The following is a 24,575-nucleotide window of genomic DNA, read 5'->3' as shown; positions in this document are numbered from 1 at the left end:
AACTGACATTTACCCAATTGTTAATGAACTATCTTATCATTATACACAATTTATGGAAACAAACAATGTAGCAGCTCTGACACATGTTCATACAAAGCAGTGGCAGTGAGGTTTATTAATGATTACTTGAGATAATGTTATAAGAGTATGTTACAAGAGGTGCTAAAGGACAAAGTATTTACAGACAGAGATGCTGATGTCAAATACTGTTTATTCCATAATAAATTTGTGTGACATTTGAAAGTTGCTTTCCTAGAAAGTTATCCAGAAAATCCATTAAAAAAACAAACAAGCAATGGATAACTAAGGGAATTAAAATTTTATGTAAGAGGAAGGGGGACGTTTAAGGCCGTAATTAGTCAAGATCCAACATTGCCTGCATACTGCAGAAAATACGGTAATGTTTTAAGTGAAGTCATTAAAATGTCCAGGAATATGCACATCATGATAGAAATTAATAATGCACACAATAAGATAAAAACTATATGGAATACTGTGAAACAGGAGATAAGACATCAGTCAGTGCACAAGATACTACCACAATTAAACCGAATGACAATTTTGTGATTGATAATTCGAATTTACAAGTATTTTTAACAATCATTATGTAGCAGCAAAAATAGGATTAAACAGTTCAGTTGCAGAAGAACAGAATATATTAAAAATGTTGCTCCACCTAATGTTAAGCAACTAGAAGTAGAACCAGTATCCTTCACAAAACTTAACAGAATTACAAAAATCTAAAAAATGACAGCTCATATGGTGTTGACAGAATTTCAAACAAAATTCTGAAGTAAATAAAAAGTAATGCCCTTAGTGGCACACATAATGCATCACTGGCACAGGGAATTTTTTGACAGATTAAAATATGTAATTTTTAAACTTCCTACAAGAAAGACTTAAATAATTGTTATCCAATTTACTCAACAACATCGTAATCCAAAATTTTGAAAATGTAATGTATTAAACAGTAGTTTCACATTTAAGTAAAAACAATTTACTCGGCACCTCAGTGTTTGGATTCCAGAAGGGTTGCTCGGCTGATGATGCTATTTACACATTCACTATTAAATATTACAAGTGTTTAATAATATTCAACTGGTTGGAGTCATACTTAACAATCCAAACGTAAACATTTATGCTGGGTAATTCAAACAATACTGGAAGGAAAGAGACTTTCAGTGACAGGATAGAAATCACAGAGGCAGTCCCACACAGTTCAATTTTGGGTCCAACCCTATTCCTTAAATAAGTGAATGGTCTTCCATCTAATTTATTCATGCAGAATGGGTACATTTTGCAAACAATACTAGTGTTATAATAAATCTCACTGAGAGAACGAAATACACGAAATGGTTAATGACTTTTTCGAAGAATTACTAAGCGGTTCTTTGAAAATTGACTATCACATCTTTAGAAAACACACTATATTCAGTTCTGTACAACAAGTAAGAATCACAGCTAACGACTGATGCAGCACATGAATAGTAGTCAGTAAACAGGGCACAATGATCCAAATTTTTGGGTGTACATATAGATGAAAACTGGAAGTATATTACTGTGCTGATGAAATCTATCATAAAAAAATAAAAAAAAATCAGAACACACACACACACAGTAAATAAATAAATAATCATTTGCTCAATAACACAGAATGTCTAACTGGTAACAAAGCAGTTTTAAATCTAACCTAAAATTGTTTTTTCTGCACAACTACACTAACTCCAGGGAAAATTTTGATTTTAAAAAACCCTCATTTTTAAGTGTGGTTACACAAGTAGGATTGAAAAATAGTATTTTCATTAATGCTAAAAATACTAAAGTATACGTCCTGTAAACTGACTCGTTCCACACCATTTCGATAAAAAGATCAAATGATCAATGGAATATGTAGCTAATTAGCTAACTAATGCCAAAGTTCCACAGGTTTTTCAGAATAGTTCTGCAAGATACACTTCACTGTACACAACACGATGGGCAGTCCCAATTTTGTTGTTTTATTGTGTTGTGTTCTGGAGCTTCTCCAAATACTTCAGGAAGATCAGCTGTTGGATTTTACATGAATCTTCTATATGTAGAGTCATCCATTAATGATCTGGCATAGCATTGCAGTCACCTATGGAGCAGGAGCTCCGTTTACTTTGACTGAAAGTAGAGGACTGTGTGCAGTAAGTGTATGATTGAATGCCCAGATTATACTGTATAATGTTTGGTCCTTGCTTATGTCTTGCTATCATGATTGCATGGTTCCATGACTGACCTGTTATAAATTTCTGTACATCATTAGGTGACCCTTTCCTCTGGCAGTCTGGAGTGAGCACGTCAAGAATACTACACAATGGGAAGAAAATTAATTTGTCTTCTTCACTGCAATTATATCTATGAGGGCACCACAAGATGGTGTGTGATAGGTTGAATCCATAGATATTATATCATTAGATTGAAACAGTCTCCTTAAATTGTCTGCAAAGCACAATTTTAGCTGTAGGGCTTTATCTGTGTCTCTCATACTGATTACATGCTCATACTGTGACAAGAGTGAAAATAATGCTGACTGAATGGAAGATCTCATGCTGATTTTGGATGGCTCATAGGTTGATTTTTTTTTTATTTTTATTTATTTATTTATTTTGGGGGGGGGGGGGCAGAGGAGGCAACAAGAACCCTGCTTATCCTTCACCATTAGCTTCCACTGTATTTTATATCTACTATTTCAAATCAGCGTGAACATAATAATCTACATTACCCCCAGATGAGTTATACAATTAACCCTCAGAAGCTTATAACCTGAGAGACTGACAGAGTCAGAGATATTTGATCTTTGACAAACAATGACTTGGAAATTCAACTGGTGATACAGTTTGTAAAACTCATCAAAATGAGGCAACAACAACTGCACGTTCGAACAATTTAATACCAAAGTTGTGTTGGTGCTGCTAAATACGATCTGGCGTTAAGAAAGCCCGGTGCATATGCCGTACCACATCAAGGTGGGAAAGCTTACTTGGGCCAGATCATTCCAACAGTCTTGGACAGTGTGTGGAACATTGCCACCACACTGGGTTACAATAGGCTTGAACATTATGGTGACAAAGCAATGCTTGATCAAGAGAGAGCTTTAGATTTTATGTTTAGAAGGTAGTCAGGTGGTAAACTGAAATATTGTCACAATATTACAAAAAGGAAAGTCGCCACTGACCATATAGCGGAGAGGCTGAGTAACAGATAGGCACAACAAAAAGATTGTTACAAATAAAGCTTTCGGCTCGTAAGGCCTTCGTCAAGAATACTGACAGTGTGGCTACAGTTGCCTGAGACTGCAAGCATGAGTGTAAGGCCTTCGTCAAGAATACTGACAGTGTGGCTACAGTTGCCTGAGACTGCAAGCATGAGTGTATGAGTTGTGTGTGTGATTTTTGATGAAGGCCTTATGGGCCAAAAGTTTTATTTGTGACAATCTTTTTGTTGTGCCTATCTCCACTGTACGGTAAGTGGCAATTTTCCTTTTTGAAATATTATGTCAAGTTTATTTTATTATCTGGGAGCAAAACTGAGAATATTATACAATATTTTCATTGGGTTTTAGTCCGCTAAGTAAAAAATGACTGGTACTAGACTGAACACATTCACTCTAAAGAATATGTGTGTAACAAGTGAGAGGTGTTTCCCATTTGTTTTTATCTTACATGGTATTAGTTCATTATGTGCAAAACAAAGAAATTACTCCAAAACTTACTACCTTCTTTTCTGGTGCCTGAGGAGTTTTGTCTTTGGCCACGTCTTCATCTGAAACACAAATATTTGTATGAAATTTTGACTATTGAGAGAAAAATTACGAAGAAGAAAACACAAATCTATAGCGATAAAATAAAAGGCCCAGACACAAAATTTCTCTAATGGGAGAATAGAAATATTAGTTTACTTAAAGAATTGAACAAAATCTTTGATGAACTGCTGTAGATTCTCTATCATGACATGAACATAGATTTTTTACTGACTGAATGGATTTTCCAGACTCAACACCATGGTCATCAGACCCTTTATTATCCTAATCAATGAGCTAAAAGAACTGTTTTGTGGATAATATATAGGGTATCAGAAAAATACATATACAAAATTTAGTGTTTAGAAGAGACTAAAGAAACACTTTTTCGATGTGACAAAAAGTACTGCTTTTTACTTTCTCTGAACCCACTGAAATTTTTACGCTTTTCAGATAGAGTTGAGCCAATGACTGTTACACTGTCACAAGGGTATGCTCCAGATAGTGTTGTACCATTTGTGACTATGAGGCATGAAAGATGTTCTCTTTAGTCTCAGTGATTCACTTCTGAGACAGGAGGCTGGGATAGTATAAAGGGCAGAGCTGCAATGTTTGGGCCAAACTGATCGATATATTTACAGGATTCACAACGATAATGTTCGCAACGATCAGACGACCTGTGACCCACATGACCTGAAATACTTCCTGCCATATCCTGCTTTGTGACACTGTTTAGGCCTGCGCAGAGCAGTGCACAAGCAGTTCACATCGAGCCAGAGCTACAGACGGACATCTGCTCCACTACGACACCGCTGCCTGCAGCCGACCAGCTGCCTCCTCGACAGACGCTTTCTGGCCTCTGCAGCTCTGTCACTGGCCCAGAGTCTCTCTGGTTGGATGTAGTAACCTGGTTCACGAATTTTGGTAGAACGTAGACTGTATTCCGTTTTTCCATTAATTTGTGGGAACGTAACCAAGTTCAAGACTGAGTTGTTGGACAAAGGCCTTTGGGCTGTCAAGTCATTTCTGAATGTCAATTGTTTTAGGTATGTCAGAATAAACGAACATAATATTTTTCTTCTCTTCTCTCTCTCTCTCTCTCTCTCTCTCTCTCTCTCTCTCTCTCTCTCTCTCCAATAAACTACATTTGAGGAAAGTTAGTGACTTTAGTTCAGCCTTCGGTGGTGACGAGGTTTATTTAACACTTACATTTGTGCCAACAGTGCTGGGTAGGAACTTGTGAGTGCCTTCCTTCCCTGAGAAAATATTTCGTGTGTTCAATATCTGAAACCTTGGATATGACTTCACAGGTTCTGCTCACCCTGCAACACATGCAGCAAGTTTTTCAAGCCACGATGGCAGGGTTGTTGTGTTGTCTGCAGCAGCACTGAAAGTCTCCCATTGCCTCTCTCACATAGACACCATGGTGAAGAACTTCTGCACTTCGGCTCCAACGTTCCTACCGCTCATCAAACTCAAACTGTGGGCCAACTACATTGCGTGGATGGAGCAACACTTCTTGGTCCACAGTATCTCCAGTTATGAGCACCAATGCGCATTCTTGTTAGCTTATGCTGGACCTGAGATCTATGAACTGGTACAACATGAACCTGGAGGCTGAACCCCACACCCTTCCTTATGACCAGGTTAAGTCCAGTTTGTGTGCTTATTTTGATTCCCAAGTGCATGTCACCAGAAACTCCCTAGACAATCTTATAGGGAATGGATTGTCCAGTTGCAGGGTCTCACCTGGGACCGTGGTTTTGAGTGGCAGAATCTACCCTGCCACAGGTCTTATTCAGCTATCTTAATGATGCTATTGGTGTACTCCCCGGATGACGCACTCTGGGCAGACTTGTAAAAATTGAAGGGCCCCTCTCTAGAGGCATGTTTGCCACTCATCATGTCCTCTGAGAAATTAGCATGTCTGATGACAGCACTGCATGACCGGTCTCAGGTTTCTGCTGCTGGAGCCACCTGTTATTCCCTGCCACATGCCCGGCCAGAGTGGCAACTGTCTCACAACAACCAGGTACCCATGCAATTGCCTTCCTGTAACCAATGTTTTGTGTCACACCCCTGTCACTAACGCCATTATCGGTGGGTGAAATGTACAGCTTGTTCTAAATCAGGTCACAGGGCAGAAGTGTGTAAGTCTAACAAAATGTTGGTGAACTACATGTGTGTCAATTTGCTGTATGCTGAAACACAAGGCAGAAATTAGCCTTTTCCTGATGTCATTTATGTCCAATCAATGTTTCCCCCACCACGCAGTCTTTCCCTGACAGTCTCCATTGCAGGTGTGCATCTCCACCTCCAACTTGACACAGGTTCGTCGGCCACAATCATTGACTGGTACTCCTATCAGCAGGCACGTGTCCCATCCCTCCAGCCTGTGGATTTCCCAATGTGGTTGTACAATAACGGCATCATCCATTTTTCAGGCCAGTTCACAGTTACCATCCAATACGGAGATTACTCCATCGAGGTGTGCATCCTAGTGGTAGGTGTCCCCAGGGGCTGTAAATTTATTTGGGATGATCTATATAGTGCACTGGGCCTCAAAATCCGTGATTCCATTCCCTCAGCATGTCGGGTCTCCTGGAAGATTTATTTGCTGGTTTTAATTCCGTGTTTTCACAGCCCTCACAGCCCGACAGGGCATCAAATGTTTTGACGCTCATATCACCCTGCTCCCATTCGCTATCCCCAAATTTTTCGAGATGCACAATGTGCTCTTTGCCCCCCCCCCCCCCAATAAGTTGCACCTTGAACACCAGTATTTGCAAGACAAAGGCCTCCTCCCCAGTCTTTAATAGTCGGTAGGCGATGCCTATTGTCCTGGTTGAGAAGCCAAATAGTACTTGCAAATTTGTGGGGATTTCTCCAACACAATCAACCCTAAGTCCGTGGTCAATTCCTACCCCATCCCTAAAGTAGATGACATTTTGAACCCGCTTGGGGTGGTACTATTTTTGCCAAGATTGATCTGAAGAATGTCTAACTCCACTCCCCTTGGATGAGGAATCCCAGCAGAAACTGATCATCAATACATCTTTCAGCCTCTGTCAACACAATCGCCTCCCATTTGGAATCGCTAGCGCCCCAGCCATTTTTCCACCATTACCTAGAAACTCCGATTCATGATGTTCTATGTGCTGTGAATTACCTAGATGAAATCATTGTCGCCAGCACTGATGCATCAGAACTTGCCAAGAACTTAGAAGCGTTGTTTTCCATGCTTCAGAATGCAAACCTTCACTGCAATATGGACCAATGCAGTTTTTCGTCAAGCAAGTCGAATAGCTGGGGCACATCCTCAGCACAGTAGCCATTTGTCCCATGCCACAAAATGTGAAAGCGACCTAAGTGTTACCCCAAGCCAGTGATGTTCGCTAGCTCAAATCTATGCTGGGGCAGTTAAATTATCACCAATAATTCATTCCTCAAGCAGCAGCCACAGTGGAATCTTTCCAAAACCTCCTCCAGGGAAACTTCAAGTGGAAATGGACAGCCACATGTGCAACAGCTTTTGGGGAAATGAAGCAGGTTCTCCTCTGTCCCTTCCTGCCACTAATTCTTGCTGCAGACACATCTGATTATGGGGTATGGGCGGTTTTGTCCCATGTTATTCATGGGGTGCAGTGACCCATTTTATTCATTTCAGAGACCCTCTCGTTGGCCCAAGGCCATCTAGCCAAATCAAGGATGAGGCACTGGCCACAAAAAGTTTCATGACCATGTCTAGGGTAGACAACTTACTTTACTTACAGATCACAAGCCACTGTTGCCCCTTTTTAAGGCCTCCGCATCCCCTCCCACTAAGATGACCCACCACCTCCAGCGTTGGGCACTGTTTTTGTCAGCCTGCAACTATGTCATCCAATACCTCCCCATCACCTGTCATACCAAAGTGGATATTTTGTATCTTTTATTGGTAGGTCAGGACCCAGATTTCAACAGGGATTCAGAAGTGTGTTTTCACCGGAATGACGACGAAGAAGCCGCTGTTGCCTGCCTCTGCTACACACATCACTAATGGTTCCACACTCCGTGAATGACCCTGCTATCGGGTAAGCTCCACACCTGGTCAAGCATGGGTGGCTTGCTGATTGCTGCAGCCTCGCTGACGCAGACGTCCAAGCTTACTGCCACTGGTGCAACAAGTTGCCTATTCTGTGTGGTGTAGTTCACCTACGGCATGAGAGCAACTGCACTCGGGTGGTGGTTCTGGCATCTGTCCAGCAATGGGTGTTGGCCCTCCACCATGAAGGGCACTGGGAAGTGGTCCTCACCAAGCGTTTAGCTCACCAGCACGCCTACTGTCGGGGTATTGATGCGACAATCACTCACCTGGTGTCCAAATGTGCCACCTGCCAGAGCAAGCAAGCAAGCCATGCCACCCTGCCGTTTCTTCCCATGGCCAGATGCTGTAGTGTCTTGGTCCCGCCTCCACCCGGGTTTTGTTGGACCATTCCTGGGCCATACATGACTTACAGCGGTGGATGCTGGTACTGGTTTTCCCTATGTTTCCCGCATGCCCAGAACCACCTCCAATCATACCATTTGGAGCTTGGCCACAATTTTTTGCACTGAGGGACTGCCGGAAACTTTCGTTATGGATAACAGGGTCCAATTTACTTTCAACAAATGTTGCTACTTTTGTGAAATGAGTAGCATTCACTTACCTCATACTGCTCTGTTCCATCTGGTCTCTAACAGTGTGCATGAACGCCATGGGACGTCTAGCAGTCCGCCCGTACACAGCCAGCACCTGGTCCTGCAGTCCAGCCCACATTCATTCCCAGAAACGATGCCTATGGATGTGGAGATTGTCCCGTCCCCTCTCCTTACTGCCTGGAGCAAAGTCCCAAGATGTTGACTTGAGCTCTCTCTGTACCAGCCCGCGGCATATGGAGGGGGAGTGGGGGGGGGGGGGGGGGCAGGCGAGTGACATGCTGTGGCATTCTGCTCACATGGCCAGCAACCCATCGGGCACAACAACATCTTGGGTTGTCTACATGCCACAGAACCGCTCTGCCCCAAAGGAGTTTTGCAGCAGTTACACTAGGTAGCCCTATCAGTGCCACCATGGGTCACGATCTGTGAGAGATCTATTTCCATCCGTGACCCACATGACCTAAAGTAGTTGCTGCGATATCCTGTTGCATGACAGTATTTAGGCTCGCACACAGCCAGTTCGTGTTGAGTCTGAGCTACAGATGGACATCCGCTCCATGACGACGACCATTGCCTGCTGTCGATGAAAAAAATACCTGCTGCTGACCAGTGCCTCCTCAACGAACATTGCCTGGCCTCTGAAGCTCTGCCACTGGCCCAGTCTCTGTGGTTGAATGTTGTAACCCGGTTCATGCATTTTGACAGAACATTGATTATATTGTATTTTCACCAAGGATCTATATCACTATACACATATTAAATGTCAACTTTTAGGGAATTTGGTCTCCATGTGCAGCAGCAAAACTTTGTAAATATTAGTTTGTGGAAACACAACAAAGTGCAAGACTCTCAGTTGTTGGACAAAGCCCTTCAGTCTGTCAATCATGTTTGAATGTTAATTGCATTTGGTTTGTTGGAAAGATGATCATACTATTTTTCTTCTCTCTCTCTTTCGCAAATAAACCACATTCATGGAAAATTAGTGACTTTAGTTCAGCTTATGGTGGATTCTTTATCCCTGATAAGAGGCGACAGCGGGGAAAGATGGAGTTCAGAGCAGACACTATGTATGCAAACTGTGGCTCTGACTCCAAACCTGGGCCTCTGTTGTGGAAGATAGACTACCAGGAAAAAGGAGTTACAGCACCTTCTTATGAGGAAGTGAGAAGCCAAGGGGTATAAGTGACATTTTCGGAAAAAAATGAGTTAAGTGCAGAAATGAGTTCCTAATATATGTAAAATTATGGTGGCCAAGAGTTACAAGTGTATCTCTGCCTGGGGCTGCAATCTGGCGGCAGAAAATTTAACTACTTGCAGAAACGGGTGTATTGTTTGGTGGTCTAGGGGTATATGGCAATAATGGTGGTGCATGCATGTGAATGCAGTGTTACTGTTATGAAGTGAAGTTCGTTGTTTCATTGCATATAAGTGTTTACTGTCTTTCATCAATAAATATGAATATTATAACATTATTTTTATTGTAAATTGGACATAAAATATGAGAGAGAACAGTAACTATGACATCTCCAGAAGGGGACTTTTCTGACAGCTCCGAAGGTGTTTAATTAAGTACACCATTAATATTATTGCCTCGTGTTTAAATAAAACACTTCAAAAATACGTATATTTTATATTTAAAGTGAAAAGCTGTTGATATTATTCAGACCAGACAGACGAAGGTGATATTTCATATGAACCAGAGGTAGATAGTGTAGATACTGACTCCAGGGAGAACTCTAGTGATGAAGGTTATTTTCTATAATTGATGCAATATGAGCAGTAAACTAAGTTACAGTTTGTAAAAATTTTCCTGGCAGAGTAGCTCCTTTCTCCTGATTGATATTTCTCGGTGGAAGTCAGAGTGCATTGTGCTGTTTTCTGCTTGCAGACACTGCCAAACGTAGTACGCAACTGATTATAAGTGCTACGAAAGGTTTATTCATTAATTCCACATTCTTTAACACTAGTCAGAACTACATTACTTTGACAGTGAATATCTGTATAATATTTTCCTTTCTGAAGCACTGTTACTGCCGTGCATCGTTAATTCCTACCATAGTGAATTATTAATGTGAAGTTAACAGTATTACACAGAGCTGTCTCCCCTCATCTTTCCTCACCCCACAGCCATGTTGGTGCATTTTCTTGTTCACATTTTCATCTTGCTGCCCAGAAAAGTTTTACAAGCTGTGTATTTACCATTAATTTTCAAATAATGAGAAATCAAAACAAATTTCATTACCTGAAAAAGTAAAACTAACCAGGTTAGCATACTGCTCTATACTTTTTCCATTTCAGACGAAAATGAGGGGTCTGATGAAAGTGAGGTAAACAGTGGAGGGCACAAAGCTTCTAAGAGAGTAAAGCATGTGGGGAGAAAAAAACCACAAAGGACTCATTTATGGAAAAGTCTAGTATCATCTACAAAACATAATGAAGGCAAAGAATATGTGGATTACAAAGGAAAGTTGCACAAAGAAAGAAAGGTAAGAGTGTAAAATCACAACTGCCGATTCAAGTGCAATCAAAACATCAGTCAACAAACAAGACAGGAAGTATTTAATGAATATTGGAGTCTTGGTAACTGGGACTTGCAAACCTCCTTCTTATACTCTTCTGTTACTGTCAGTGAGCAAAACAGAAGGAAAGGAATTGCTACAAAAAGAAAATCTATTAGTTGCCAATATTCTCTCCAGGGTAAAAAGAGTTTGCAAAGAGTGAATGTGCCCCTAGACAATGGCTGAACCATGTATACACACATTAAATGTATGCAATGACACAATTTTTACATTATAAACAGACATTAGTTTAGAAATAACCCCTTAGAAAATAATAAAAATTATGATGTCACTAGAAGGTGGAGATTCTTCTGGCTACATATAAGCCAAATAATGCAGGACCTTAGCTTAACAAAAATTAAAGTATGGTTAATGATTGTGTTGCTCAGAGACATAATACAAATCAGTCATAGGATCAAAGCAAAATTAATTGTAAGACCAGCTCTGTAAGGAGTGTTCAGTGAAGTTGATATAAGATCTTACTGGGTTTGTTTTCAAACAAAACCTCAAAATGTTTTGAGTCTTCATAAAATCAGTCAACAGAACAATGTTGCCTAAATGCTTGTAACAACAATAGTATTGAAACAGAAGATAAAATGAAGATGAGCATGGTAAATTCTGTCTTTCCAAACCACTTCAATACAGATCACAATTCAGTTTCTCTGATCAACCATCATATGTATGTGTGAGCGACATACGAAAATAATTAAGCATGTAATTGAAAATTAGTACAAATCGTTCAATACAAGAAAGGTAACATGGGCTGATCATGTGCAGCACCTGATCCTCCTCCTAACATCAGTTTACCATAGGTCACAGGAACATCGAGGCATTTCATGTAAACTGACGGAAGCCAGATGCTGTTTCAGTGTACAAGAAGTGTTGTAATACCAATGATCAGACCTATACATATATCTCACTAGTGTCAATGTCTTGTGGCATTGTGGGACATATATTGCACTCATGTACAAGGACACTAAAAATGCAGCGAGTGAAGCAGTCAAAATGGAATACAGACATCTAAAAAATGAGACTGACAGTATGTGCGAAAATAGCAAAGCATTTTTATCATTGGATTGTGCCATTTTGTTTTGGTTCTCTAGCAGTGTGCTACAGTACTGTGATGGTTTCAGAGTGTACCAGGAATACCAATATACTACATGATCAAAAGTATCTGGACACCCCCAAAAAATATGTTTTTCATATTAGGTGCACTGTGCTCCTACCTATTGCCAGGTACTCCATATCAGCGACCTCAGTAGTCATTAGGCATTGTGAGAGAGCAGAACGGGGCGCTCCGCGGAACTCTCGGACTTCGAACCTGGTCAAGTGACTGTGTGTCACTTGCATCATATGTCTGTACGCGAGATTTCCACACTTCTAAACATCCCTAGGTCCACTGGTTCCGAGTGATAGTGAAGTGGAAACGTGAAGGGAGACATACAGCACAAAAGCATACAGGCCGACCTAGTCTGTTGACTGACAGAGACCTCGCTTGGGGTAAGGAGTGTAAACATTGGATGACTGAACAGTGGAAACATGTTGTGTGGAGTGACAAATGAAGGTACACAATGTGGTGATCTGATGGCAGTGTGTGGGTATGGCGAATGCCCAGTGAATGTCATCTGCCAGTGTGTGTAGTGCCAACAATAAAATTTGGAGGCAATGGTGTTATGGTGTGGTTGTGTTTTTCATGGAGGGGGGCACCCTTGTTGTTTTTTGTGGCACTATCACATCACATGCCTACATTGATGTTTTAAGCACCTTCTGGCTTCCCAGTGTTGAAGAGCAATTTGGGGATGGCGATTACACCTTTCAACACGACTGAGCACCTGTTCATAATGTACGGCCTGTGGCGGAGTGATTACACGACAATAACATCCCTGTAATGAACTGGTCTGCACAGAGTCCTGACCTGAATCCAACCTTTGGGATGTTTTGGAACGCCGACTTTGTGCCAGGCGTCACTGATCAACATCAATACCTCTCCTCAGTGCAGCATTCTGTGAAGAATGGGCTGCCATTCCCCAAGAAACCTTCCAGCACCTGACTGAACATATGCCTGTAAGAGTGAAAGCTGTCATCAAGGCTAAGGGTGGGCCAACACCATTTTGAATTCCAGCATTACCAATGGAGGGTGCCGAGAACTTTTAAGTCATTTTCAGCCAGGTGTCCGCATACTCTTGATCACATAGCGTATGTACCTTCAAACAAACAAAAAATTGATTACATAATAATATTATGAGGTGATAATTCAAACTCTATGAAAATCCTTTACAATGTCTGCAGCTCTATTTGATTGTTCACACACAATGTTACGAACCCATTATGAAATGCAGACACACTTGCAGTCAATCAGCACCTGGTGCAGAGATTGGCAACAAACTTTAACAATAAACAAACGTAATGCAAGTAAATAGATAAAAATATAGAGTATCATTTGCCTACAAAATTGGTGATCAGTCAGCGGAAGCAGTCACTATCTTCATCTATCTAGAAGTTTCTGAACAGAGTAATTTAAGCTGGAATAATAATACAAATTTAACAGTGGAGAAGGCAGATATGCCAGACTCAGATTTACTGCAAGAATCCTAAAGAAGTGTAATTCTTGCACAAGACAAGTCACCTACAAGACTCTTGTTTGACTACTACTGGAGCATTGTTCATCAATACGAGACCCTTGCCAAGTTAGATTAATGGAAGAAATACAAAAAATTCAAAGTAGAGATGCACGATTCTTCACAAGTTTCCTTGGTCAATGTGAGAATCCTGCAAAGATTATCAATGAACAGTCGTGGGAAACATTACGAGAAAGACATTGTACACTACAACTTTCAACAGCCCACATACCAAAAAGAGTAAAAAGTATACTATTTCCTCCATATAATATTGTGGAAAGGTTACGATTCCAAAACTTGAAACATTAGGGCTCATGTGGAAGATTATTAACACTATGAACAGAATAGGTAAGGGAAAAGAGGGTGGATGAGATAGGTACACTGTGAATAATTCACTGCACTCCATATGGTGTGCTGTGAACTACAGTTAAAGATGTAAAGTTGAGAACTTAAAATGAAATACTCATTTTTCACAGCCTCTCAGTTCTGCTTTCAAAAGCAATTCTCTACAAAAAGAGATACATGTGATCTTACTGGCAGAGCTAAACAAAAGTTGTCCAGTTCCGTGACTTCTAACCTCTGACTGTACAGAGGCTGAAATGTTAAGTGGGAAGCTAAAATGTCATAAAAATCACAAAAGGAATGAAGAGGACCACACTGGGAAATTTGTATCACAAGAAAAAAGCTGAACTCACAACAAAGGAACATAAAATGTGGAGACATTCATGATTTGGTATTGGATCCAATTTTATTCCTAACTTCTGTAATTTCCTTCCATTGGCTTATTGGACTCTTCAACAACTATGGTTCTTATTCTATCACCTTATGCGCGTACATCCGAGACAACAATATTTCTTGTTCTGATATTTCAGCTGCTCACCACACCAACACCTTGATGATGAGTCAGTGACTGAACTAAAACCACTTGACACAATGGTATATTGTGGAGTGAATGCACCTGCAGCAGATACGGCACTCAGCACAGGAGTGCCAGTCGTGAGAAAAGTTTGTGTGTCAAGTCAGCAAATCCCTAGTGTTTACAAATTACTTTGTTAATTATTAAGATGGATGAATGTGTTGGAATGCTGGACAACGATGACTCACAATAAAAATTCCTCCGAGGGGGCAGACATAAAATGACAGAATTTTTTCAGCTGGAAACAACATTCCTTACTGACAAGGCTATTAAAATCATGAGCCCAAACTCAACCATACCAGGAGCAATGCGGTTCCATCTTAGCAGGCTTATTAGATTTAGAAGTGATCTCAGTAAACTTAGTCTTTGGATCCAGGTGTATGCCAAGTTAAAATGGAGTCACCCATCAGGTAAATGAATCAAGAGCTTCAGTTCAGCAATTTTACACATTGAAATGTAACTGTCACTCCATGTTGCCTTGCAGAATTGCACAATGAGGGAATACAACTAAAGAAAAGACAGTATTTATTCCAGAAAAGGGAACAAAATTGTTTAGATAATCAGTCAAACAAATATCTAGTAATTCTTATGCCAACTTCAAATACAATTACTATTTAATAACAATTACTTGGTAACAGTAATCCTTTTCACAAGAATATGCAAGCTTGTCCAGGACATAGAAAGTGGTCAATATCATGGTGTATCTATTCAAGTTGCTCTCATATGACAATACAGTAAGTTGAGAATTCCTACTAGTTCAAAAACATATACGATTATTGACTCCTACGAATTAACTGATCATCTACTTCAAAAATGGAATACCTTTTTAAGTTAGTAGCCCAACAAGTAGCAACACTTACTGTAAACAGATCTTTGTTCCTACAGAAAAGAGGTAAGTATTGTTGTACACAAATATCAATGCAGGCAAAGTCAGATTGTTACTTATCGCAAAGAAGACACGTTAAGCTGCAGACAGGCACAGTTAAGATTCTTACATTAAGCTTTCGACCACAGCCTTCATCACTAAAAGAGACACACACACCACTCATACATATAAGCAAGCACATCTCATGCACACATGACCACCAACTCCAGCATATCAGTCCGGAATGCAACTATCACATGAGAGGCAAGCAGCAAGTTGGAGAGGGCAGGCAAGGGATAGCAGTGTATGGGCAGAGTGACAGAAAGACGAACGCTGTCTGGTGGTGTGTAGACGGAGTACAATGGCAACAGGTGCAGTGTCAGGAGATTGTGGGGCAGGGATGTGGGGAAAAAAGAAGCAAAAAAGGGGAGGAGTGGGAAAAGACAGATGGATGCATTGGCAGAGGGTGGCAAATAAACAGGGTGGGAGATGAGAATGGGGAGGAAACAAAAGGACAGAGAGGGCGGAAACTGTTGGATGGAGTGTGTGAGGACACTATATCAACCAAAGTTGAGGCCGAGATAATTATGGGAGCGGAGAATATATTGTAAGGATAACTCTCACCTGCACAGTTCAGAAAAGCTGGTGGTGGACGGAAGTGTCCAGATGGCTCTTGTGGTGAAGCAGCCATTAAAATCAAGTGTGTTACGCTCAGCTGCATGTTGTGCCACAGGGTGGTCTACTTTCCTCTTGGCCACTGTTTGACAGTGGTTGTTCATCCTGGTGGACAGCTGGTTGGTACTCACACCAATATAAAAAGCTGTGCAATGATTGCAGCAGAGCTGTTAAATGACACGGCTGCTTTCACAGGTGGTCTGGCCCCCTGATGGGGTAGGATAAACCTGTAATAGGACCGGAATAAGACGCACTGGGTGGGTGAATTGGGTGGGTTTTGCATCTGTGTCTTTCACAGGGATATGATCCTTTTGGCAAGGGGGTGGGATTGGGAGTGGCTTAGGAATGGACTAAGACGTGGAGGTTGGGTGGGTGATGGAACACCATGTTACGACATATGGGAAGTGTCTTGAGTAGGATGTCCCTCATTTCAGGGCATAATGATAGCTAATTAAAGCCTTGACAAAGGATGTGATTCAGTTGTTCTGGTCTGGGGTGGTATTGCGTAATGTACAGGACACTCCTTTGTGACTGGTTCTTGAGGGATGGTAGGAGGATTGTGGGGTGTGAGGGGAAATGGCACGGGAGATCTGTTTGCAGACTACGTCTGGGGGATCATGCCTGTCTGTGAAGGCCTGAATGAGACCCTCAGCATGCTGAGCAAGAGAGTTTTTGTCACTGCAGACACAATGTGCCAGATGGCCAGGCTGTATGGGAGGGATTTTTTTGGCGTGAAAGGGATAACAGCTGTCAAAATGTAGTTACTGTTGGAGGCTGGTGGGTTTCATGTGGACAGGGGTAGAGATGGAGCCATCAGAGAGAAGGAGGTCAACATCTAGGAAGGTGGCATGCTGGGTTGAGGAGGACTACATGAAGCCGGTGGGACAGAAAGCATTGAGGTTGTAGAGGAACAAAGATAGGGTGTCTTGGCCTTGAGTCCAGATCATGATGATATCATCAACGAACTGGAACCAGACTAGGGGTTTGGTATTTTGGGAGGCTAGAAAGGTCTCCTCCAGATGGCCCATAAAAAGGTTGGCATAGGAGGGTGCCACGAGGGAGCCCATATATATTTTAGGAAAAGTTAGTATGAAAAATGTGGTAGTGTGTTTGGAGTCTGAAGGACATTGGGAAAGATAGTGGTCCATAGTGGTAAATCATGGGCATGATGGATGTTGGTGTATAGGGAGATGGCATTAACAAATGACGAGTAGAGATCCAGGTGGTGGGGATGGTGAAGAGTCAGTGAAGGAAATGGTGTCTTTGACATGTGAGGCTAGATTATGACAATTGGTTGCAGGTGTTACTCAATGAGGGCCGAAAGTCTTTCAGTCGGGGCACAATAACCAGCCACAATGGGGCATCCAGGATTGTTGGGTTTGTGGCTTTTGGGGAGCATGTAGAAGGTGGGTGTATGGAATGTTACAGGGGTGAGGAGGGAAATGGATTCTAGGGAGATGTTCCAGGAAGAGCCTAAAGCTTTAAGCATGGATTGGAGGTTGTATCTGCTGCCTTTTGCCAATGCATGCACCCATCTTTCTCAGCTACTCTCCTTTTTTTTGCTCCTTTTTCCCCATATCCCTACCCCATAACCTCCTGATGCTGCGTCTGTTGGCATTCTAGACCCTGTACTCTGTTCCAGACAGCGTTCATCTCTCTTCCCAAGCTGTACACTGCTATCCCTTCCCCTTCCCCATCCCCTCCAGACTGCTGCTTGTGATAGTTACATTCTGTCTCAAGATGCTGGTGTTGGCAGTCATGTGTGAATGTGGTGTGCTTGCTTGTGTGTATGAATGATGTTTGTCTCTCTTTTACTGACGAAGGCTGTGGCTGAAAGCTTTACATAAGTATCTTTTACTTGTACCTGTTTGCAACTTCATGTGTCTTCTTTAAGTAGCAATCTGTCTTTTCCTACATTGTCGATATACCTAATTGTAGTTTCCATTGATGGAATACCAATGTAGTCGAACATATTCAGCTAGCAACAGCAGATAAACAGTAGCTGTCTAATATATTGTGAGTGGAGGCAGTTGTGAGTGGAGGCAGTTTGCTTCCTAATAAAAGTTTTCCTGTTATTTTACTGTGTTAAATTTAACTGGAGCATGTACACATGGTTTTTAGGACTTTTGGTAATTAATTACTAATGCAGTTTTTAACATTTGCTTCATTTGTTGATGTTAGCCTAGTTATTCCTCATCCGTAACTGTTCTCCATCATGAAGGGGGCTATGACATTGTTGTTGTTGCTGTTGCTGTGGTCTTCAGTCCTGAGACTGGTTTGATGCAGCTCTCCATGCTACTCTATCCTGTGCAAGCTTCTTCAAGGCAGTAATTCAAAGTGGAACTGATAAGAACTGTGTAGCACACCAGGGTATTGTTGAGTTTAGTGCTTTCAGTTGGTATGGTTCTTTAATTAGAACTGAGACACGTATCACTCATCTTTAAATATTCTCTGGCAACTCTTAAGAACTATTTTATTGTCATTTCTTTCTTGCACACCATGTACAGCTTGTTCTCAGGATCTCAGCTTTTATCTGTTGTTTGCAAGTTGTTGGTCTGCCCGTCTCTCAGCACCTGAGTATGTTCTAATCTCATAGATTTTGTTTTCTGCAGAAGGCCCTGTGCAAATGTCACATACAGAGTGTGAAGACAGATACTGTCAATGGTCAGATCAATTGTACCAATCAATTCCGAATATTGTTTTGATCCATGGTGTATTGATCCTGTCGTATTTAAAATCATGTGATTAAAAAGAGAGCAGAACACTGACAATATTTGTTTTGTGTCTGTGTTACTTTCCAAAATGTAGGTTGTGATGGCAGACTAATCTGAAGGGTAGTGAATCTGAATATGAAATCTTCCTTATGTTACCATACTGGTCCGTAACTAAGCCCAATATCTAGATTAAGTTGAGAGCTGACAGTGTAGTTGAGAATTGGTGAAGTGGTACCTAAGGCTTCAATTAATTAACATGTTCCAAAAAGAACTAGGCAACTGTTCTCCTTTCAACTGCCTTTCCTGTAGGCCAACACATTTATTTGTATAGGATAACAGCACATGTTCTACAGAAAATCAGCTGGTGATGACGACATAAAAGCACATAATAAATACTGTATGCTAAGTGAAAAAGTAAAGGCACCAAAGCTGGACCTAGCAAATAGCTCCTTCAGAGATGGAAATTTTCCAGATAAATGATATAAGCAGGGATATGCCACTGTGCAAGAAAGGGGATAAAAATGAACCCTATATCCAGAGACTAGTTTCACCAACATGAGGATTCTCAAGAATCACAGAATGTTTATGTATAATACACTAGCTGATTATCTCGAGAAACACATTCTTGTACCACTACAGCAGGGTTTCAGAAAGTGTGATTCTAAAGAATTAGCAATTGCCAGTCAGTCAGAATACATGCATTCGACACTATTTACCGATAAAATATTGACATAAAAATTGGACAACTGTGGCACTGGAGGGCAAGCAGGAGAGTGGATCCACTCATACCTATGCAACAGGAAATGGTATATGTGTCAGTCCATGTGAAATCAGCTAGTGGTCTGGCTCTTAACAGTTCAAATTTTGATAATTTTTTGTAGTTTTATAGTAGCACTAGTATGCATGACGACCCCCAAATTAATTTTTTTTTTTTTTGGTCTTTTCCTCGTGAGTTATTAATTTTTAAAACTTCCAGGATTGCGCAATTTTTGTTATGTTTTGAAACTTTCAAATTGCCATATATTAAAAAAATATTTGCACCATTTTATTCAGTTTCTTACAAGCTTTACAAGCACTTGCTGACTAATGATATTCATAACAATGCTCAGTTTTCCACAATTAAAGCCTTGTTTTATTTTGAAAATTTCAAAATCTGATTTTTTGTTTTGTTTTGAAGGGAAAAAAGTATGTTACTTGTACATTTTTTTAAATGTGTGAGCCAAATTTCATGCCAGTGTTCCAGTAGGAACATACTAGAAAAAACTTTATTTCACTGGTAAGTGCAGCACCTAGTGCGTACTGTAGGGCTTTGACCTGTTATTAGGTTATAAGATGTCAAAAACTGAGTAAGATTATCTAATCATTATTTTTTATTTCATGAAAATCAATTTATTACATTATTAGAATTAGAAACTTTAATTTCGATTCACATTTGGATTTCCCATGTTAATAGTAATAATAAATGATGTGTTATATAAGAGTATTGAAATGAGAATTTTTTTTACTCACCTTCAACAAGAGAGATGTTATGGTGATCCACTAACAATCCTATTACAGTCTAAGACAGTGTGTTACAGTTTTCTTTCAAATGATGTAATCTAGATCTCCCACGCAACAATGACAGATTATTGATGTAACAACACGTTGTTTTCCAATATAATCAGAGGCTTTTCAGAGCTCTACAACTGATAGTCTATATAATGTCCTTCCAAAGGCAGTTGCGGGATTTAATTTACAAACTGTGAAGCTTTTTTAACTGCAGTCAATTTATACAGTCTTCATGGTTATAAAAAGGAAAGAGTTCATTTACAAGGATGCATAAATGAAAGATTTTCTTCTTTTTCATCTCTTGATAGCACAGAAACCACCTACAATTTGTTGTCACAGGCATGAGTAACAAGTCTTTTAATCTGTTCAAAAGCCTGTGTCACCTAAACCCACATGAATTTTATGAAAATTAAAGTCCTAAAAATGAGAAACAATTTTTGCTTTATCTTTGGTTTTGTTTACAGGAATAAATGCACCATACTTCTGAGTCACTGTGACTGCTATGGCTCTATAAAATATTTTTGCCAAGCTCCTTTTTTTACGCTGCCTGCTTATCATTTGTCACATGGGAGTGACTGACGCCATGTGTGTTTTACCCGACTCAAACAAATGGAAGGAAGTTAATATTTGATCATGTTATGCTTCCACAACTGATTAATGTGAATGTTAAGAAACCCACTTCGAATTTTACTTTATGTACATTTATTAAGCCACTGGTTTCATTTATATGAACAGCCTCAGGTGACAGACCAGCACAAATGTGGCAGTGTCATAATTTAAAATGCTTAATTTCCCAATAAAATGTTGAAATAAGACAGACAGACAAAGAGAGAGAGAGAGAGAGAGAGAGAGAGAGAGAGAGAGAGAGAGAGCACTCAATAATTTCATTTTAACAGCAGTTTTGTGAACCAGCTTGCAAACCAAGTGCAGTTGAGCTACATAACAAATACAAACTTTTTTTTTTTTTTTTTTTTTTTTTTTTTTTTTTTTTTTTTTTTTTTTTTGGGAAAATCAAGTTTTGAAATTTTCAAAGTTTAAAAAATTTAGCATTTTATGAATATGGGGAAGGAGGGCATGTTATAGTCAACAATAAAGCGAATAAAATGGTATAAATTTCTGATCTGTACATCAAATACTTCGAGATATGGTCATTTTAAGGTTTTGAACTGTGGCAAAAATTTCACAATCTCGAAACTCGAAAAATTAATAACTCAAAAACACAATGTCTGAAAAATCTGTAACTTTGGAATTTTCTTATTTCAACAGGTAGAATAAAACCACAAAAAATTACAAAATCATAAATCAACAAGCTTCAAATTATTATTATTTTACTTGGAATGAATAATGTGTTAATAGGGAACACATATCATTTAGAAACACATAACATCAAATACAGACTTCTGCATGGTTGATTAATGTGGCCATTGCTATTTCACCTGTTTATAAATGATAAATGTGTTGTGGAGAAAGGGGCAAAAAGAAAATATATGCAAGTACAAGACAATACTGCACTGTGACCATATTGTTTAACACCTTGACCAAAGAGCATATATTTCTGCAAACATATAATGGCTCATGGAAAATGAAATGATTATATACCTAAAAAAGGACTAAGTATGCAGTGTTCAAAACAAAGAGAAGATAGTGTATATGAATTTAGAGGTGGAGTACACAAAGAAGGAAGAAGTAAAATCCTCTAGATTTTTACACAGTACTGTGGATAAAGAGCTTAAATGGAAACAATATATCGATCCTGTCCATAATAAACTCAGTTTATCATATTCATAATGATGCAGCTACCACAATATGCAAACAAACAGATTTTATGAACAGTACACCATGGGCTCTTTGAAACATACTGGTAGTGGCCCTATGGAGTGACAGAATGGTAAACACAAACGTTCAGGATACAAAACGAGTACCCACATTAAAAAATGCAATTAGGATCATTAAGGAGGACTTCTACACCATATAGAAGATGCTTTAAAAATCTACTAAGCATCTTAACTTTTGCACCTCTGAACAGATATAAAACAAAAATATCCATCACCAAGATTCTCATAGGTCATTAAAAATGTTAGTGTACACACCAACAACACAGAGAGGAAGAAATATGATTGAAAATCTCTGAACACAACCTTGGTAGTCCGATAACAAGTTACTAAGAAGCAGCTTATTCTAATCTAAACTTTTCTCACACAGTAGTACGAACAGAAATGTACTGTGGGTTGTATAAAGCTACAACAAAAGTAGCTTCATTTCTGATCACACTGTTGTGATCTGTCTTATCCAGTATTACAACTCAAAACCTAAAAACAAAACTAAAAAAAATTGCCTAGGAAAGTCGCAACTAGATACACGAATGTTACATGAGAATACTGAAAACAACATACCTGTCTGCGACTGCTTTACACCTTTCAGCAAGAGTGACAGCAAGATAAGAACAACCACCTGGCCATTAATTGGAATACAACGCATGATTTACGTCTGTGTGTAAAGTTTCACATTATCATACACAAATCTATCACATATTCACCAACAGTCATTCCTATTTCGATAACTTTGCAATAACAATAAAGCCCTGCAATCACGTTTGACATGCATTATAAACACAAACTTGTTTTCAGATCCAAAGATGTTACGAAACAATAAATATACCCATAGATTCTACAACTGTGACGCTGCAAGAAATCGTCCGTACTATCCCCAGCACACAAGTAATCAGCTGTTACCCTGTGCCGCCAGACCTCAGTTACTGAAAGACAATGGGAAATTGTCACGCTTCCATTTCATATCATTTTGCTGTACTTGTTTAAAAATCAAAGGTCTCTAACGCTGTCTCATATGATATTCTAAAGAATGAATTACCGTACACACTTTCCCATTGGCTCTATGCAATGTTAAAGGCCCGTCCACACGCAACTGATTGTACAAAATTATTAATGATTAAAATAAAATGCTTTGTCGATTACTGATCGATAAGACTTTGGGATTTAGACGAAATCCGCTTAGTCCTTAAGCACTAGGCTTTTTAACTGTTAAAATACCATATTACTGCTTTATTACTACATCTGTGTCGTTTACCAGTCATGTGAATAGAGCAATGTAATATTTTGTAAGCACAACTGATTTTCTTTGTGGTGGTACTAATATCTTTTTGTTTTATAATATACACTTAACACAGAATCTGAAATGATGTAGCAATGCCATACAATTAAACATATAAATAAGCAATTAAACTGCACACCATACAAAAATTTACCACCCTAGTATTAACTGGTATAAGGGACAGCTGCCACTTGTGAGACAGTGGAAAGTAAACAATGTCACAAGCTATCCAGTTAAGCTTCTACTCCCATTATTTGAGAACATAAGGCTACTATAGCTATTCTCTCTTTTAGGGATGATATAAAAGGGATTAAACATACTACAACAAGTTAGAACTCGTTTGAGTCATAGCATAATCAGCTATTTGATATCTGTAGCTGCATAAATGTATCCTATAGAATTTTATATTCGCTATGAGCTTCAGCTTTCTACACAATGTAATTAACTAATATATGTTGTATCAAATAAATTATATTTTCAGATAACATACTCATTGACAGATTATATTGGTCCATTATTAATTTACACAAATTTCTTTTCAATGTGTGGATTAAACATTGTTTTATAACTGATTAACAGGATTACTTTCAAAGTTATTGTATTCCGGAGGTCAATGAACTTCCATCTCAAATTACAATCAATACAGAATATCAGCTACCATCCTCTCCTCTCCCAACATACAATCATATGACAAATTTCCTTACATTACTTTTAAGGAACTGTATAAGCAGTAGCAAAGAAAATACAAGGTGCATCTAGGAAATGAGTTACATCCACTAATAAAAGCAAAACAAGTACAAAAGCAAAAAAATCTATTTATCATAAAAAACTAGAAATCTTAAATTAACTTTCCACTTACCTCCCACCATTCTGTAAGCACTTATCACAGCTTGGTAAAAGTTTTGAATACCTATCTCAGAAGAATGCTGCCACCTCTGCCTCCATCGGCTAAGCCAAGTCTTCACAATATGTTTTCTTCCAGGAGTGCTAGTATTGCAAGTTTTGCAGGAGAGCTTCTGTGAAGTTTTGGAAGGTAGGAGATGAGGTACTGGCGAAAGTAAAGCTGTGAGGATGGGTCATGTTTAGGTAGCTCAATTGGTAGAGCACCTGACCATGAAAGGCAAAGGACC

The 24,575-nt window shown here is 39.6% G+C and overlaps 1 protein-coding gene across 1 annotated transcript in view; it reads right to left on the bottom strand.

Moving 5' to 3' along the window:
• LOC124615545 (TM2 domain-containing protein almondex) overlaps window positions 1–22,983 on the bottom strand; it is a 135,570-nt gene extending 112,587 nt beyond the window's left edge. Inside the window, exons 1-2 of the mRNA XM_047143518.1 lie at window positions 22,731–22,983; window positions 3,740–3,786 (exon numbers count right to left, since the gene is read on the bottom strand). Of these exons, the coding sequence (XP_046999474.1) occupies window positions 3,740–3,786; window positions 22,731–22,815 (132 nt within the window). The 5' untranslated portion in view covers window positions 22,816–22,983. The remainder of the gene's footprint in view (window positions 1–3,739; window positions 3,787–22,730) is intronic.
• Between the last annotated feature and the right edge of the window lie 1,592 nt (window positions 22,984–24,575).

Source organism: Schistocerca americana, chromosome 5, assembly GCF_021461395.2.
Source record: "Schistocerca americana isolate TAMUIC-IGC-003095 chromosome 5, iqSchAmer2.1, whole genome shotgun sequence".
NCBI classification, from domain to species: domain Eukaryota; kingdom Metazoa; phylum Arthropoda; class Insecta; order Orthoptera; family Acrididae; genus Schistocerca; species Schistocerca americana.
The sequence above is the reverse complement of the archived record's forward strand: the minus strand, read 5'-3'. Positions and strand labels throughout refer to the sequence as shown.